Source organism: Triturus cristatus, chromosome 12 (genome assembly GCF_964204655.1).
Source record: "Triturus cristatus chromosome 12, aTriCri1.1, whole genome shotgun sequence".
Taxonomy (NCBI): Eukaryota; Metazoa; Chordata; class Amphibia; order Caudata; family Salamandridae; genus Triturus; species Triturus cristatus.
Genome location: NC_140595.1, coordinates 290,157,211 through 290,175,644, shown reverse-complemented (window position 1 = coordinate 290,175,644; position 18,434 = coordinate 290,157,211). Strand labels below are relative to the sequence as shown.

Genomic DNA, 18,434 nt, shown 5'->3' with positions numbered 1-18,434 from the left:
TCCAGACAAAACAACGTGCGCATTACTGGCCTGCCTGAGTCTACGAACACGGGCCGTCTTGAGACCTATGTGGAAAAGCTCCTCCAGGCGGTTTTCGGTGCAGACCAACTGTCCCAGGTCTTAATAGTGGAACGGGCCCATCGTTCTCTGGCTGCTCGCCCTCAGGCACCCCTCCACGTCCCATCATCGCTCACGTATTGAACTATAGGGATGGGGATGCTGTCCTCCGCATGGCTCGGGAAAAAGGCACCATCACCCATGAAGGGAACACTCTCACCTTCTATCCTGATTTTACAGAGGCTGTGCAGGAGTCACAGAAAGAATATCAGCCGGTCAAAAAATTGCTCATCTCGGAACGGATACCCTACGCAATGTTTTAACCAGCACGGCTGCGCATTGAGGTAGGTGGAAAGCCTAGAATATTCACCACCCCCAAGTCGGCGATGACCTTTGCCAAGACTCTCAAACGACGCAGCCAGACCTGGCACGACGGATGATGACAGCAGGGGCGCCGCCAGGACGGCAGCTGAACATTGAAATGGCTGGGTAACGTGAGTTGTGGACACAGGCACATTTGTACCTTGTTTTGGTCCCACAATGATTTGTAACTGATTGTATGTCCTGGAAGGCCATGACACATGTGGTACGGACTAAACACAAGAATCTGTGCTATACAGATAATGTTTCCCCTACTGTTTGGACTCGAAGTGCTTATTAATGTTAGGGGACTTTAGTATTGTTCTATGATGTTGCATTACAGTGGGTAGGAAATGTTATCACTTTGCTCTGCCACCTCCTAGTACATCGGAAGGTTACTGTGCTTCAGCGCTCCACCCATGGGTGTTCCCCTTAGCTACTTCTTCCCTCTGCGCTATACTTGGGAACTGTTTTGGGATGTTCGGGATGGCTTTGTCACATTGGGGACGCTAAAGTGGGTGGGGGACAATGGTGGGAGGGTGGAGTTTGAGGGGTTAGTTCATGTGGCTGATTGCATTCTAAATGTTGTGAGGTATGCCGATGTAGCATCATGCATTACAGTTGAATCATGCTCAATATATAACAAACTAAAGCTCTACATCTGGATTATACGCCAATTACTTGTCTAACATGGAATGTACGGGGACTTAACTCGCCTAAAAAGATCTGCCAGGTCTTAGCATATTTAGATCACCATGAGATAGAAATTGCCCTCATACAAGAAACAAACTTGACTCAACGGTCTGAAGTACATATAGGAGCACAGTGGGATGGTTATCGTTTTATTGCAAACACCTACGGCCCGAACTTGGATGACCCTGCCCTATTTGAACGCATCATTTCCACGCAGCGGACTAGGCCTGAAGCTGTGATTTTATGGGGAGGCGACCTAAATGCACATTTAGACCCTAGTGGAGACAAATCAAGTGGCAAAGGGGGTCAGTCCCCTGGGGCAGCCCATGTCATTAACGAGGGGATGGCTGAGCTGGGATTGATAGATGTATGGTGTCATCGACATGCAGAGAGACTGGAGGGCACACACATTTCTAATGTGCACGGTAGTTGGTCTCGGCTTGATTACTGGCTACTGAGTGAGAGTGCAGGGGGATGGGCATCCAAAGTAGAGGGTTTACCCCGCACACTGTCTGATCATAATCCTGTCCAAATTATCCTCCACATTCCCCGCACTGCGAGGCCATTGTGCAATACTTTGACCATAACAAGGGTTCGGTTGATAGTGCTACGACCCTCTGGGAGGCGTTTAAGGCCACGAATCGAGGCCCCTGGATTGGCACATCATCTGGCATCCTGCAGGATTTGCGTGGACAGCTTGCCAAAGTCCAAGCCACTCTACAATGCCTCGAGCGTGACTACGAACATTCACCCTGCACTCAGACACTGGCGACAATTAAAAAATCCATATTAGAATACAATGATTTGGCAGAGGTGGAGGCCAGGTACATCTCTAGGCGTCATGTAGCCCGTGCTTATGGGGAGGGGGGGATACCGGAATGCTATTTAGCCCACAAGATTAAAGCTCGTGTAGACCGGCATACTATCACTAAGATCACTGATGGGACTGGGCAGGGTTATTACACTAATCAAGATATTCTAGCGCAGTTTCGAAATTCCTACGCAGAACTGTATACCACGCAAGGTACATTAGACACAAACGAGTTGGACACATATCTACTAGATGTAGCCTTGGCATGGCTTTGGAATGGGCAGAGGGAGTTCCTTGATCAACCAATTACAGAAGAAGACATCCGCGCGGCGATTAAGCTCTCCCTAATAAGAAAGCCCCTGGCCCTGACGGTTTTCCCAGTGAATTTTATAAGGAGTATGCAGAAGAATTAACCCCCCATTTACTAGAAATGTACTCTGAAGCATGTGACGCAGGCATACTGCCGCCTACTCTCTGGGAGGCTCTGATTATTACTTTACTCAAAAAAGACAAACCGCTCTCTCGTTGCAACTCGTATCACCCACTGTCACTTATCAACACTGACGCCGAAATACTGGTCAAGACCCTGGCCACCGTACTTCAGCCTCTCATGCAGGGCCTGGTCCTTCCAGACCAGTCCGGGTTTATTCCTACCAGTCTACCTCTCACAATTTACGCACACTCTTTGCTTTGTTCCATATTCTTGATCCTGGGCTCCAGGAGGCGGCCATGATGCTTGACGCAGCCAAGGCCTTCGACTCCATAGAATGGGGTTATCTATTTTATGTTCTGCGGCAAATGGGGCTCTCCTATTTTTATCAATTGGGTACGCCTGCTGAATACGGACTCCGCGGCGTGGATTCGAGTAGAGGGTAGTACCTCAGATCCTATAATACAGATTACCAGAGGGACCAGGCAGGGATGTCCCCTCGCGCCACTTCTCTTCGCGTTGACGCTAGAACCACTCGCCTGCATCGTTCGACAACGACATAGAGCCTCGGCCCTCCAGTTCGTTCACCGCCCTGTAAGCATCTAACTTTACGCGGATGACATGCTGCTTTTTATACGGGTGCCACGCACCTACATGGCACCAGTTCTGCGTGAATACATTCGGTTCGGGTTGTTCTCAGGGTTACATATTACCTGGGCCAAATCGGTGGTAGTGCCATTGACAAAGAGCACTCTTCCCCATGAGCTTGAATATCCACTTCTATGGTTGGCAGACCCTGTAAAATACTTGGAGGTATGCGTTCATACTTCATAGGGACCCTGACACGGTTATCCGTGAGAACTATGGTGCTGCATTCACAAAATTGGAACAACAGGGGGCAGATGGATGACGCTCCCGCTATCCCTGGGCGATCGCATAGCGCTCATCAAGATGGTCGTGCTGCCCAATTTGATATCTTTTTAGTAATATACCAATACCATTAACCCAACAATTTTTTAAAACAGTGCGCTCACTGCTCCTCCGGTTAATTTGTGGGGGCAAACAAGCTTGTGTGAGCTGAGACCCTTACTTTTGACTATAAAAGTGGGGGTTTCAGTGTGCCTGACCTTTATTTGTGCTATCTGTGCTCTCATACACAGTATGCGCACTACTGGTTTGGCTCTCATGACTTCATCCAGCATATAGCAGTGGAGGATGGTGACGCGCACCTTATTCCCTTAAGCTCTATATTGACTCACACGCATCAGCAAACGCCCCACTCTGAGATCAACACTATTGATGCCACTATTGCGGCCTGGCAGGCACAAGGCTGAATGGCAGGGCAGTTACCACTATATTCCCCTTTGTTGCCTCTCGCATTTCATGCAGACCTATCGGTTACGCATTAGGCGGGAGCTATGCATGCTTTAAAGCTAGGGGGATAGATAAAATGCTGGACTTATATCCCGATGGTGCTTTTTTGACAGATGATGATCTTAGTTACGTGCGACATAAGACGCCATTATTTATATTTCTTTTTCACAGGTTAAAAAAAGCGATACAGGTGCACTATCATACTTTGCCTGCCAAACCTCCCACACTACAGGCCTTACACATCATGCTCACCAGCTCAACACGACGTAGACTTCTTACCAAACTCTACCAAGAGGCTCGAGCTGAAAAGCCCCTGCCGCATAACAAAAGCATGGAGAAATGGAATGCATATCTAGACTCCCAACTGACGCAGCAGGACTGGGAGCACTGCTGCCAGTTAACTGGTGCCCTAACATCTAATGGCAACCTCCGAATCATACATTTCAAATACATCCATCAGGCTTATTACACCCCACATAAACTGTTCAAATATGGGCTCAGAGATACCGATACATGCAAACGATGTGGCACTGTGACTGCGGAATTGTGGCATCTAGCCTGGTGTCTGTCGTGGGGTGGCGGTGTTCTGGACCAATGTGATTCGTAGAATATCTAGTATGGTCAATGTTGAACTGCAGTGTTCTCCACACATATCTTTGTTGGGCTTGGTGCCATTCCTGAAGGGTGCAATGGTCAAATTTGTGAGCGTGCCCTTGCTCCTGGCCAAGAGACGTGTGGCAATGACATGGGAGGGCATGACTGGGCCTTCCGCTGCACAATGGCTTATGGATCTAGTATATTGCCGGGAAAACTTAGTGCTGTATGCAGAGGAACGTCCTACCTCCTCGCGATCTAATGACATTTGGGAACCTTTGTTACAATACCTGCGATCTGCTGAACAAGACAAGTCCCCTGAACTTGTGGAATGTTGAGTATGTTTACTTTTCACTTAAATGTATGATGCCTCACTATGTTATACTGTTCAGAGACTGATTGCTGAAATTGAATATATGCAGCATAGCCACGGGAAGTTTGATTATCAGTATTATGTACCTTTTGATGCTGTCTATGTACACTGCATTCGATTTAATAAAATCTTAATGAAAAAAATAATAATAACCTTTACATCATAATGGCAGTATGAGCTGTGACTTTAGAGCTCTTGCTGGTTGCAGTATCTTGTGAGTGTTAGTTAATCCTACAAAGGTTTAATGTGCGTATACAGCTGCACAAGCTTCAGAGTACTAAGGACAAGGTTGTGCTAATAAAGGGAAGGAAAGGAGCAGGAGGGGAATAAATCAGAAGGATCATGGTCTAGTCTAAGTATGAAGGACAAGGAAGGAGAAAAACTGAAATCTGGACATAATCTTCGAATCGGAATAGGAGAGAAGTTGAATTTAGATGGCTGCCCTGAATAAGCGGCCACATGCATGTTATCTGAACGAAGCCTGGCCAAGGCTAGGGTTGACACCATGGATGAAAGAGCGTTTCACAGTTCCATAGCTTTGGATCCTAGGCGCCTGTGAGAAGTGGGGGAAGTAGTCTGATGCTATTCATGCTTACCATGGCCTCGCGCTGCTTCTTGCTAGTCTCATTTCTCTCTGTATCATAGACGGAGAGCGTCAACTCATTGTCTTCCATCTCCTGGTTTCGCAAGTTCAGGATGTCCAGCACCTTAGTGGAAAAAATAAATTATCTCAGAGTTTGAACTGTGCCATATTTAAGGTACAAGCATATCGCAGTCCTTACGTTTCGCTGTTCCAGTCACAATAATTCCTTACTCCTAACTCCAGTCCCCACCTCACCTTACTGCATTACTCACCACTTTCACTGGTCCAGGCAAGCCCATAATCCTTACCTTAGTGTCAAAATATTTGTAAGGACTACAACATTTGTACCATTGATTCATACTAAATCACTCGATCTACTATGACACGTATTCTGGTCTGTCGAGATACGTGCTGTGTGTGGCTCTGTACAGTGGAGATTAGGAAACGACAAAAATGTGATACAGGCTCGTATTCCTTTTGCGAATGTGCCTGATGACCTTGTTAGTTCTGCTTTTATTATGTTGCAAATATATATATATATATATATATATATATATATATATATATATATATATATATATATATATTATATATATATATATATATATATATATAAACATCAATAAAGAACCATTAGAAAAAAGAGCATACTCCTGTGCTCTTTGTCATGGCACAGCGCACATTCAATTACATTCATCTTCTCATTCATTTGTACGCTGTGGTCATTTGCCTTCACTTTTAATTTCCAGTCACTTAACTTCTCTTTCTCACTTTCTATTGGTAGATGCGCCAGACTCCTACGTTGCCCAGTTACTCACCTTTGAGTTAGATTCCTGGTCCTAGTTTGTGGACTGTCCTATGGTCACTCACCTCTGACTCCGATCGTCGCACATTGTCCTTGGCTTTGTTCTCAGCTTCCAGCAGACTAATCAGCATCTCATAGACATAGAGCTGCTTGTTCCATTTCTCATTGGGCTCCACCTGGCCAAACAAAATGTAATGAGTGACTATTGTGCAATAAGTTGCATGTGGCCTAATGAAAATAGGTAGGGTCAGAGGGAAGTGTAAACTTCTGGGGAGCTATAAAATAAACAATGAATGTGCATGGAGTAAATATATGCTCAGAATAAGCTGCTGGGTGTGCTCTGATCAGCCAAATAATGAGTGTTTTGCACACAACAAGGAGTGCATGGAACTCTTAACTGATGATGGGGAGATCCAACTTGGGTGAGAAGAAAATTAGTTACATACCTGTAACCATAGTTCTCCAGTATTGGTATTGTTCATAGATTCACATGCTTGAATCATTGCCAGTCGTCGAAGTGGGAGTCCCATGGTACCATAATAAAGTAGTACCTAACATTACCATGGGCTATAATGCCAATGAGCAATCACTTTAATAGCCTATCCACCTCCTTTAAAAGGAACCAAACTCAAGCCAATAAGACGACAGCACCCTCTAGAACACTCCCAAACAGAGGCTGTCCCTCAGATTTTCAAGCACTAGTGGGAATGTAAATCCCATAGAAATGAGGGGAGCCTCTAAAGGGAGGAGGGTGGGTCGCATATGAATCTACGAAAGATACCAATATTGGAGAACTACAGTTACAGGTAAGTAACACATTTTCTTCCCCAGTATTGGATCTTTCAAAGAGTCACCTGCTTGAATCAGAATAACAAGCAGTTACAATATTTGTAAAAACCTTATGATAATACCATCAATAGCAGATGGCAGACGTAAACATTATACAAAGAAATATCCATATGTACACGAATAAACAGATAACCATATACTATAATCTGTATAAATATTAAAGCTATCACATGTAAATAACAGAGGCTCACCTTATTGAAATAAGTGGCGAAGCACCACCTGTCAAACAGCTGAATCACTACGTTGCGCAGATTCCAGGCAATAATGGTGCGTGAATGTATGCACATTCTTCCATGTTGCAGCACAACATATCTTCTCCAGAGGCACTCAAGTAAACAATGCAGTTGAGGTAGTGACTGCTCTAGTAGAGTGCGACTTGATCTTTCCCGTTAATGGTTTGCCAGCTTTGGAATGACAAGACTGGTTAGTGGTTAAGATCCATTGAGCAATGGTTGCCTTTGTGACTGCTGCACAAAACAAGTATTTCCAAATGCTATCAACAGTTGATCTGTTTTCCTGCTCTGGTCTGTGCGATGCCAATAGAACTTAAGACACCTTTTGACGCATAACGTATGTAGAGATCTTTCTGCTGATGACTGTGGATTTGGAAAGAAAGTTCACAATATAACTGGTTCACTTAGATAAAAATCCGAAGGCAACTTGGGAATACATTTCTGATAGGTTCTGAGAATCACAGAATAGTCTGTAAAATGGAGGAAAGCTTCCTTAGTTGTAAATGTCTGTACTTTGCTCACCTTTCTAGCTGATGTTAATGCCAGCAGCACAAACTTGACGTCCACTTGGTGTAGTGTTTCAAATGGACTCTTCATTAGTTGCACTAAAACAACATTGAGCTGCCACGCAGGGGATGGAGCCCTTATTGGAGGGAAAACCCTGAACAGTACTTTGATGAATTGCTTAATGATACTGTTTGACCAAAAGGAGAGAGAATTGGAAGAGGGTCTGTACCTTGGTATTTCAACTAGATATACCTAATTGATGCATGTACCAAGCCTGATTGTGCTAGAGACAGGAGATAAGGTAATATTTACTCTTGTGATGCCTGAATAAGATGTACATTCGATTTCTGGCACCATAGACAGAAATGTTTCCATTTCAATCTATACATTTTTGTAGGGGTGTCCGCTCTGGCTTTAGCAAGGATGTCTCTGTCTGGCACCATAGACAGAACTGTTTCCATTTCAATCTATACGTTTTTGTAGGGGTGTCCGTTCTGGCTTTAGCAAGGATGTCTCTGTAATCCTGAGGGATATTCAGATCTGTGAACTCATGGAATTCAGGAGCAATGTGCATAAGTGGTGACAAAGTCGGGTCTGGATGAAGGATCTGACCTTGGCTCATAGTCAAGAGTGTCTTGGATAACTTCCTGTGAATGTGGTTGGCTTCTGGCATAGGAGCAGCTCCATGAAACAATGCTGTCTGGGCCATCTGGGGGTTATCATGAGTAAACAACAGCCCTCTGCCTTCAACTTGCTGAGAACTTTTGGAATAAAAGGTATCAGGGGTAAAAGCATATGCATTGACCCCTGACCATCTGATCGAAAATGCATTCCCCCATGACCCTGGATGTGGAAACCAACTTGCATTGAACTGGCATTTACAGTTCTCTTTTGTGGCAAAGAGATCTAGTGCAGGCTTACCCCAGATGGAAGAGATCTTGTTTAGTGCCAACGGGTCTAGTTCCCATTCGTGGCAGCAGGTCCGTGTTCTGCTTAGCGTTTCCTCTAAGAGATCTTTTGTCCCTGGAAAATGTTCCGCCCGAAGTGCTATCCTGTGTATCATAAGCCAGCCCCAGATTTCCTGAGCTTTCCTGAAAAGGACTAGCAGCCTTGTGCCCCCTTGCTTGCTTATGTAATGTATGCTGGTGGTATATTCTGTGCAAACGAACACTGACGAATCCGTGGTAGGAAAGCTTGGAGACTGAGAAATATTGAGTTGGGCTCCAGTCGATTGAACCAGACACCACTTTCCCTGGATCTGCAGGTCATGAAGTGGCCGCCCTAGTTCTCTAAGGAGGTATTATGAAATCAGGTATTTGAGTCAGAAATGAGAGACCCTTGGAAAGATGGTTGGTTTGTGATCACCAGGTTAGAGCTTCTATCTTGCCTAGCATGATCTTCACTAGATCGTCAAATGATCCCTGTATCTGCATCTATTGCTTGTCTAGTTCCTCTTGTGGAAGCCTCATTTTTAGGTGGGAGAGAGGGACTAGATTTATTACAGAGGACAACATCCCTAGACGTAAATTGAGCAGAAGTATTGAAACTGTCTTATTTCCCGGCAGTTTGAGTCTTAGTTTGAGATTTTGTTGTCTGTCCTGAAATAGAAAAGATTTGTCTTGGATGGTATCCAAATCCGCTTCCTGAAATCTTATCCTTCTTGATGGAATAGTTGATGATTTTTATTGGTTGACAGTGAGAGATAAGTTGCTGAACAATGTTAGGCAAGCTTCTGTGGCTTTTGATGCTTGACTGGCTGTTGGTGTGTTTATAAGCCAGTTGTCAAGGTATTGGAATACCTGATAATCATCTTTCCATAAGGAAGCTGCCACAGGGGCCAGGCATTTCATGGAGATGCAAGGAGCGGATTTGAGGCTGAATGGGAGGGCATTGAACTAGTAGTGGGTGCCAGCTACAATGAATCTTAGAAATTTGGAATGCTTGAGATGTATGGGAATATGAAAATACGCATCCTGTAAATCCCGGGTTGTCAAGTAGTCTCCATGGTTGAGGAGATGCAGGATATCTGGAAGAGTGACCATATGAAATGATTGTTTTCATAGAGATGTGTTTAATTTTCAGAGAACAAAAATACGTCACCATTCCCCTGTTTTCTTTTTTATGAAATAAAACCAGGAGAAGAAACCCATTCCCTTTTGGAAGTGGGGGACTTTTTCTATTGCTCCTTTACTCAACATGGTGAGGGCTTCCTTCTGGAGTGAGTGAAGACTTGGTGGGTGCACTCCCTATGGTGGAGTGGTTGGTGGCCGTTTGATGAACTCCAGGGTCTAAAACCCATCAGTCTGATGTTACTTTCTGACACTGGTGGGAGAAGTTGGAAATGTTTGCACCCACAGCTTGCATAGGTTTGGGCGTAACCGGCACTTGAAAAGGGTCACTGTTTCCTATTGGTGTCTCTACCCTGGTTGGTCTGTTTCTGCCTCGACCCTTGTTTGTTATAGGAGGCCGCAGGAGTTGGTCGACAGGGCTGCTAGTGGTAGGATGGCCTATACTGTTGTTGGTAGGGTTGGTATTCCTGACAGCATTGTTAACCTCCTCTATATGAAGCAGAACCTCTTCTCCGTGCTCCCCATAAAGGAACTTTCCTTAACTGCAGGTTGCCTAACGGTTTTGCAGTGTCGGTATCCACTTTTACGGCCTGTAAAGATCGTCCACATGTTTTCCACAGAGTGCTTTGCAATCATAGGACATATCCAGGATTTTTGACTGAACCTCAGGCCAGAAAGATGTTGCTTTCAGCCAACCTTGTCACTTTAAAACAGCAGCCCCTGCTAGCTGGCACAAGCCAGTTGACCTTATACCCATACTGCAGTCAAATATCTCAGAGGATGTTCTTTCCCCTTCTTTTAGAATTGTTTTTGTCTCAGATTTTCTAACCTCTGGCATTAGGTCTATAAGGGCACCGATGTTGAACCATATTTGCCGATGATATCGGCCCAAGATGGCGAGGGTATTGGCAGCATGGACAGTAATAACGGCTAAATATGAAAATCTTTTGCCTATATTATCCAGGTGACTACCCTTTCTATCTGGTGGAGCCGGGATAGGCATGGAGGGATTTTTAGAATGGCGCTGAGCCTCTTGATAGATGACTGAGCCTGGCTTTTGGTGTCCAATTAAACAGGCAGGTGAATCGTCCGGTGCCTTGTACTTTTTATCTATTTGTGGCAGGACTGCTGCGACCTTCATAAGGTTCTTAATCATTCTTGTGCCCTCTCCCCAGTTATAATGCACTATCAGGATGGCTTGAACTGACTTCTTTGCAGGGTCCTTGAACTCATACAGAAAGCAGTCAGACTGTTTGACTGACATTGGCAGTTAGAGCCTTTTTTGCCACCCTCTCCATCAGGTTGTGGAAATACGCTATGTCATGCGGAGGCAAGTCAACTGGTTGAGGAGCAGGAGGCGATGGAGTAGGAATCAAATACTCATTCCATTTGCTGTTATTGTTGGGAATTTCTCCCTTCTGCCTGTCCTCATCCGATGACAAGGGATCATCCCTAGGAGATGCTGCAATATTGTATGCAGGAGTCATCCTTGGTGTTAAAGGTGACTGAATAGGCCTCAGCGTTCTTGGCGACAGAGGGGGAGGTGGGGCATTAGGCTGTGTCTGGCCTGTTGGCCTTTGGGGCTCAGGAAACCTTTTATAGTACTCCTGCAGCATCCTTTGGAGACCTGGAAAAGGGTCAAAGGAACTTGGAACATATTTTCTTGTGAAGGAGAATATCCATATTGTTGGAAATGTTCCCCATGATGTCTGGGTCATTCTGCATATCTTGTCTGCTGGGGGTCGTAGTATGCTTTGTAATACTGTTCATCTTCCTCTTCATCCTGGTATTTTACGTGGAGTTCAGAAGGGCTGTGGGCTGTCGCAAATGGACCATAATCATCCGATTCTTCTATGTCTAAAAGATGACTAGGAGGGAGAGGAGACACCTTAGTTGGGAAAGTTTGTTCAGGCAGAATTAAGTATTCTGTTATTTTTGCTCTCTCCGGAATCATCGTCAAATCTGTGGCTGCAGCTTCCAACTGCAAAGCCTTTTTTGGTATTCTTCAGTGTCAGCAAAGTTATTCTAGTCGATGACGGTTGTACGGATGTCGTCAATGGAGCCTTCGTTGATGATACTTTCATCGACGGTATTGACGCCAACGATTATATGGATGGTGTCATTGTTGTAGCCACTGTTATTGACATCACTGTGGTAATAGTGGTTGTCATCGAAGATGGTGTTTTCAACTGCGAAGTGGTCGTCTTTAAGAGTTTTAAAGGTGCGTTAGGCCATACCGTTGACAGCTTTGAGGAGGGCTTTGGAGTATGTACTCCTGATTTTACAGATGGAGTGGTGGGCTCAGACCTCGCAGTTTCTGAGGAGATTTTCTCTCTTTTCTCCTTTGAACTGTTCCTGACAGCCTCATGGTGAGTCTTCTTTAAGGCCTTCTTCGACTCCTCTGAAGTCCCCTGGTCATGCAACATTTCCCTCTTCTGTGACCTTTTCTGACAAGTGGAAGAGGTGTCACTGTTTCTTCCTCAGAACAAGGAGATCTTTTTGATTCAGCTTTATGAAGCCACAGAAGAAGCCTCCCCTCTCTATACTTTAAGGTTTTAGTGGAAAAGGTACAACAGATCTTGCAGTCTTTTACCTTATGTTGAGGGTAGAGGCAGTATATACAGTGCTTGTGGGGGTCCTCAGAACAAAGTATTTTCTTCCCATATGTACCACAGGGCCTGAAAAGCTCTTTCTTAGATGACTCCGACATGGTAGCATGCAGTAGATATGTTTTGAAACACTGGTTTGAAGAAAACTGAGCAGAGCTCAGGGAGATTCCCTTCACACGACGTGCGGCGGGAGATCTGATTTACTCAGCCTCTGTTTAGGAGTGCTCTAGAGGGTGCTGTTGCCTGATTGGCTGGAGTTTGGTTTCTTTTATAGGACATGGATAGGCTATTAAAGTCATTTTTCATTGCCATTATAGCCTATTGTAATGTTATGTACGCCTTTATTATGGTAAAGTGGGACTCCCACATCAATGACTGGGAATGATTCAAGCATGTGAATCTATTAAAGATCTAATATTGGAGAACTAAGCAATTACTATGTGTTCAGAATCTAGTAAACTGTGGAACTAGAAAATATGATGAATGTTATATACTCAGACACTGCAATACACTGAGATACTTAGTTTATATAGAACAAATTAAAACTAGAGATCAAATTAACAAATGAATTGAAAGCCACTGTAGTAATCACATACCTCAATTACATATATTCTTTAAACAATTCAGATGGCAACCAAGATAATCACATCATATAGAAACAATAAGAACCACCAGGTTAATGGCGTATAAAGGTTGAGAGTCGACACTGAAACATTGGTAGTACAGGCAATCACGAGAGAATACACTGAAACAGGGAAGGAATATTGCGATAAAGAGTGAAATAATATAACTGTCTAAATATATATAATTCTGATGTTATAAGATAATTTCCTTAGTTTTATATATTTGCTTTCACATTTCGGTGTTAATAATACTCCAGATGATTGGTTTTAAACAGACCCAAAAGAGATGCAAAACATATTACTAATACCTGGAAATATTCTAGTAAAGTAACAGAGTAGAATATTGCTTACGGAAAGATTCGATTTTTTGAAGTCATTGTGAAAAGAATGTAATAAAGTATATATGAAGTAATTTAGAAGAAAATTATCTATGTGGGTTAAAATAAATCAGATTTCATGCTGGGGAGTAATCAGTATTGTAATCAATGCTAAAACTAATTTCAGACTCCCCGTATTTTGCTGCAGGCAACATCACCTGAAAGGAGATTCAAAGATCAAGGTGGTCACCTGATAATAGATGCTGGTTTCAGGGGTCAAGTTTACATGGGTTCCTTTCTCGCCAAGATGATTCGGTTTCAAGAACTCCCACTTGGAGGCGGTAATGCGGTAATCGTCTCGGTGGTAGGTCAGCTGGAAGCGGTCTTGCTGTATCAAGAAAACTCGCTCTGCCACATCCTCACTGACTGGTTTCTCCCTATTCCTATGGAACCGCTCTGTAATTTTCTATTGGGAGTATAGGAAAGAAATACAGGTACACATATAAAAAACTTCTTACATGAATTCCTGAGATGTTTTCTTCTCTAGCGATAATGGTCATGAAGCACTCACATAAGCTGTCAAAAGTCACTTATAGAAGAATGCACAGAGCACAGTATACACCAACAAATATACCTTGGTTTGGCTGTAACTGTGCAGCCTACTGAAATCAGAGAGTTACCTAGTTTTATAGCTACTTAATGAGCAGGGACAACGAGAAAAGCATTTAACGTGTACAACTATGCACTGTTTGCTGGCCCATGAACAGAAATGCAAATACAAATTGTTCCCTTGATTTGCAGGTTCAAGCATTGAATATTTGCTTATGTCTACCTTTCAGGTACCACATTGGTTTGCCTCTTCATAATGTCCCCCCCACTGAATAATTGCAACAGGCAGCGCCCCCCTGAGCCGTCGAGTCATGTGATCCCTGATCTCCACTCTTCTCATTCCAAGTGCTGATAAATCCACCAGTTCCTGCCAAAGATGATTAAAGAGCATCCTCGGATCCAACTCAATGGAGAGGTTGTAAAGTGAGGAAACAACTGCTCCTACCGAGGGGTGACACTCGATTCTAAACTCAGCTGAAGAAAATTTACCAAGAGGCTTCAGCCAGATTGGCAGCATTGTACCTGCTCTTAAAGGTGAGGAAAAGGCCCATGTGGAGCAAGATGCATACAATCAGAGCAATTATCCAACCCACAATGCCATATGCTTCCCTGGTGTGGAGCGATTGCCAGCATTAATATCAGAAATGGCTGCACAAACTCCAAAGCATATCCCTATGGAAACCCTTGCTCCACTAAAACAGCAGGATTACATAAAAGAGCTATGTGTTGAGATGTTGAGCTACTATGTATGAAACTCAACTAGAAATTCTACAAAGGACTGATCAAAAGGAAAACCCATTGATCCAAAACTTGCTGACATTTTTGCAAACCCTTTTGACCACTACCCACGGCCTATCACAGTGTTGACTCTGTGAACAAACTCAGGACGTGTCACAGATAAACAAGAAACAAAACTGAAACTAAATCATTGAAAGAGAATGTGGAGTGATGAGGCTCAAGACTTGGTATCCAAAACCATCACTGTCAGATCGACTCTGACAGCCGGAGAAGAACAGATCGAACTTTGCCAACTTTTACTGGGTCAGCGCATTAAGGAAGTTTGTTTTGAATTCAGGACACTCCACTCCTGAGGCTGAATTATCATGCAGGACCAGCTTTATTATGCAAAGATAACTGTCTTTACAGCAGAGTTAGTACAAAACAGAATCATACACTTGATGTTCTATGTACAGTGCTACATATGTGTGTCTTTCCCTTGAAGTAAAGAAGGATAAAAGTGTGTAAAAACTTTTGAGGGGCTCAATGTCTCTTGCTTTTAAGTATTCTTTGGTGTTTCAGGCTTCAGAATATGTATTTTTTGTTGTGCCATCCCTTCTTTAGGTTTTGCCTGGACAGTGCTTGCACTGTGCTTGTGAAATCTCTTGTACTTAATTTATCTGAAAAGGGGGGCTCTTATGAGTTCCCACAGCCGAATTCCTGTGCTAGTTCACTTTTGTGCGGAACTTTTTTTTTTGTTAACTTTACCTGGCTGCACGCATTTTGATACTTCTACAAAAGCTGTTCTCACTGTTTAAGCCCCATTTACTGTCAAGATAAGATCTCTTCCCACGAAAAGGGCAAACAACGTCTACCAGTGGGCTGGAATACTTGCTTAGTTGTGTAAAGCAGATGCTTTAGCCTTAGAACGTTTGTGGCATTTCCTATTCATGCCTCAGTACCTTTCTTTGCACTTTGTTGGCATTATCCAATTGATTTTTTCAACTTCATCTATTTGGTCATTATGATCAAATTCTAAACTTTGTAATAAACATTGCACGTTAAAAATAGTTAATATACAACAGCTATGCTATATTTTACTACTAAACAGGCAGCCACAAGTGCAGTTACCTTGCAGACAACAGGGTCATGATTTGAATGGAGCAGCAGGTGTGGTAGCACCAGGTCCAAAAGTTGTCAGAATTCCTCTAAACACATAATATTGCTATTTTTGACTACTAAGCAGGCAGTCACAATTGCAGTTACCTTGCAGTTAAAATGGAATTGTATTGAATGGTGCAGCAGGTGCAGTGACACTGGGGCCAAAAGCTCTAGGGACCCCACTAAACCCAGATTATTGCAAAAATGTCAAACCCAACAGGCAGTCACAAGTACAGTTACCTTCCAGACAACAGGGTAATGATTTCAATGCTGCAGCAGGTGAAGTGACACCAGGGTCAAGAGCTCTAGGCACCCGACTAAACACCTGGAATTGCTATATTTTACTACTAAACAGGCAGTCATAAGTGCAGTTACCTTGCAGACAACAGGGTCATGTTTTGAATGGTGCAGTAGGTGCAGTGGCACCGGGCCCAACAGTTGTCAGAACTCCTTTAAACACCTTATATTACTATATTTACTACTATGCAGGCAGTCACAGTTGCAGTTACCTTGCAGTTGAAAGGGGCTTGATTTAAATGGTGCAGCAGGTGCAATGGCACCGGGGCCAAAAGTTGCCATAACTCCACTAAACACCAAGTATTGCCATGTTTTACTATTAAACAGGCAGTCACAATTGCAGTTATTTTGCAGGCAACAGGGTCATTATTTGCATGGTGCACTAGGTGCAGTAGCACCGGGCCCAAAAGTTGTCAGAACTCCTTTAAACTTGTAATATTGCAATATTTTACAAATAAATAGGCAGTCAAAAATGCAGGCATCTAGCAAGCACTAGAGTCATGATTTCAATAGTGCAGCATGTGCAGTGGCACCGGGACCAAAAGTTCCAGGCAGCCCCTAAACACCTAATATTGTTGTATTTTACTCCTAAACAGGCAACCACAAGTGCAGTTACCTTGCAGACAACAGGGTTGTGATTTGAATGGTGCAACAGGTGCAGTAACACCGGGCCCAAAAGTTGTCAGAACTCCACTAAGCACCAAATATTGCTATGGTTAACTACTAAATAAGCAGTCATGGGTGCAGTTACCTTGCAGGCAATAGGGCCATGATTTCAATGGTGCAGCAAGTGCAGAACACAGAGGCCTAAAGCTCTAGGAACCCCTTAAAACACCAAATATTGCAATATTTTACTACTAAACAGGCAGTCACAAGTGCAGTTACCTCACATGCAACAGGGTCATGATTTCAATGGTGCAGCAGGTGCAGTGGTACCAGACCTAAACTTTGTCAGAACTCCTCTAAATACATAATATTGCTATTACATCAATTAATTCTATTATTTCCCTCTTTCATTTCATGTTTGAAAATTTTGCTCTTACTTACTCGTACTATACCACTAGTAACAGCACAATATATTGCCTTTTTGTACATAAACAAGTCATAACACTTTAACAGACTTTCTGTAACTTATATTTTACAACTACTCAGCAAGCTACAACTTAGGATAAAATAACAGCTTATTATTCATCACAGTATCGTGTAGTTCTTACCAATCCATAAGACCTGCGTATTGTTCGGACAACATAAACTTGATGCCAAGACTGATTCCAGACACCCCCGCAAGATATGTTGGTCTATAGACCAGCTAGTTCACAGTGCCACCATAAGCCCCCCTAACCTACCAGGGAACGAATGGTTCCTGGCAACCACTGAACATGATAACCCTGATTCCTCAGGAATCGTGGAAACAGTATAGAACCTTTCCCTCAGTCATTCATGTTCACTTATTCTCTGTGAAATATACAGAGAGTACACAGTGGGACGTTTTCAATAAAATTTATTGAACCAACGTCATTCTTGCATAAAATACGTGTGCTGCAATGATTAGTAGACAGAAGCAGATAAGCGTGATTACAAGCACCAAAAGCGTAAATAGTAGATATAGTTCTACCATGGTTCTAAACAATTATATATATGCCGGCATACAAATAAGGCAATAATCTAGCGTACCCCTACTATGCAAACCCTACCCTAAGTGTACCTAGAGTGTGTGTAGGTGTAGGGCCAAGAATCCCCCCCAAGGGACTATCCAACCCCATTACCTGAAGGAATAGAGTGAAGAACCATGTCTTGGTCACAAACTGGACACCCCTTCACGAGATGTCAGGTTGCTGCATGGTGATTTCTCAGCATGCAAGGACCCTTGGTGTCAGTGGAAGTACCTCCTCTGCTAATCTATTGGGAAGCTCATCTTTTATAATAGAAAACAGCCTTGCGAAGTATGCATAGATTAGGGATGCTGTGGATATGTAGATAGCCCTGTCGATCCCTGGATGAAGATAGTGATGACATTTGTACGTAGTAAGGAACAAGACCTTGCATATGATGTTCAGGACGTTGTGATAATGTTGTGCGAAGCTAGATGTAAAACAAGTTTAGTTTCTGAAAAATGAATCCAACATTGTTGTGCCTGCAAATGTATGCAAAGGTCACAGCTTGGAAATTTTATTTGTGAGGACAATGTAAGAAATAGGCTGCTTCGCTACATGGGCCTAACTCGGTAATATAACAATAGGCGAAACCTAATGCATTTACCAATGCTTGTTCATTGGCAGCAACCTTGTGTCTTTGCATTCTTGCTCCTTTTCAGGTACTGCCTTTGTTTGACTCACTCCTGCCTCCCTTCTGTATTATCACGT

General features: G+C 43.4%; 1 protein-coding gene across 2 annotated transcripts in view; it reads right to left on the bottom strand.

The window, feature by feature from the left end:
• The window catches only part of DRC7 (dynein regulatory complex subunit 7), a 203,212-nt gene that overhangs the window by 22,002 nt on the left and 162,776 nt on the right, over nt 1-18,434 (bottom strand). For both annotated transcript variants that reach the window (XM_085637931.1, XM_085637932.1), the window contains exons 13-15: nt 13,538-13,753; nt 6,146-6,256; nt 5,289-5,399 (exon numbers count right to left, since the gene is read on the bottom strand). In XM_085637931.1, coding sequence (XP_085494057.1) covers nt 5,289-5,399; nt 6,146-6,256; nt 13,538-13,753 — 438 coding nt within the window. The remainder of the gene's footprint in view (nt 1-5,288; nt 5,400-6,145; nt 6,257-13,537; nt 13,754-18,434) is intronic.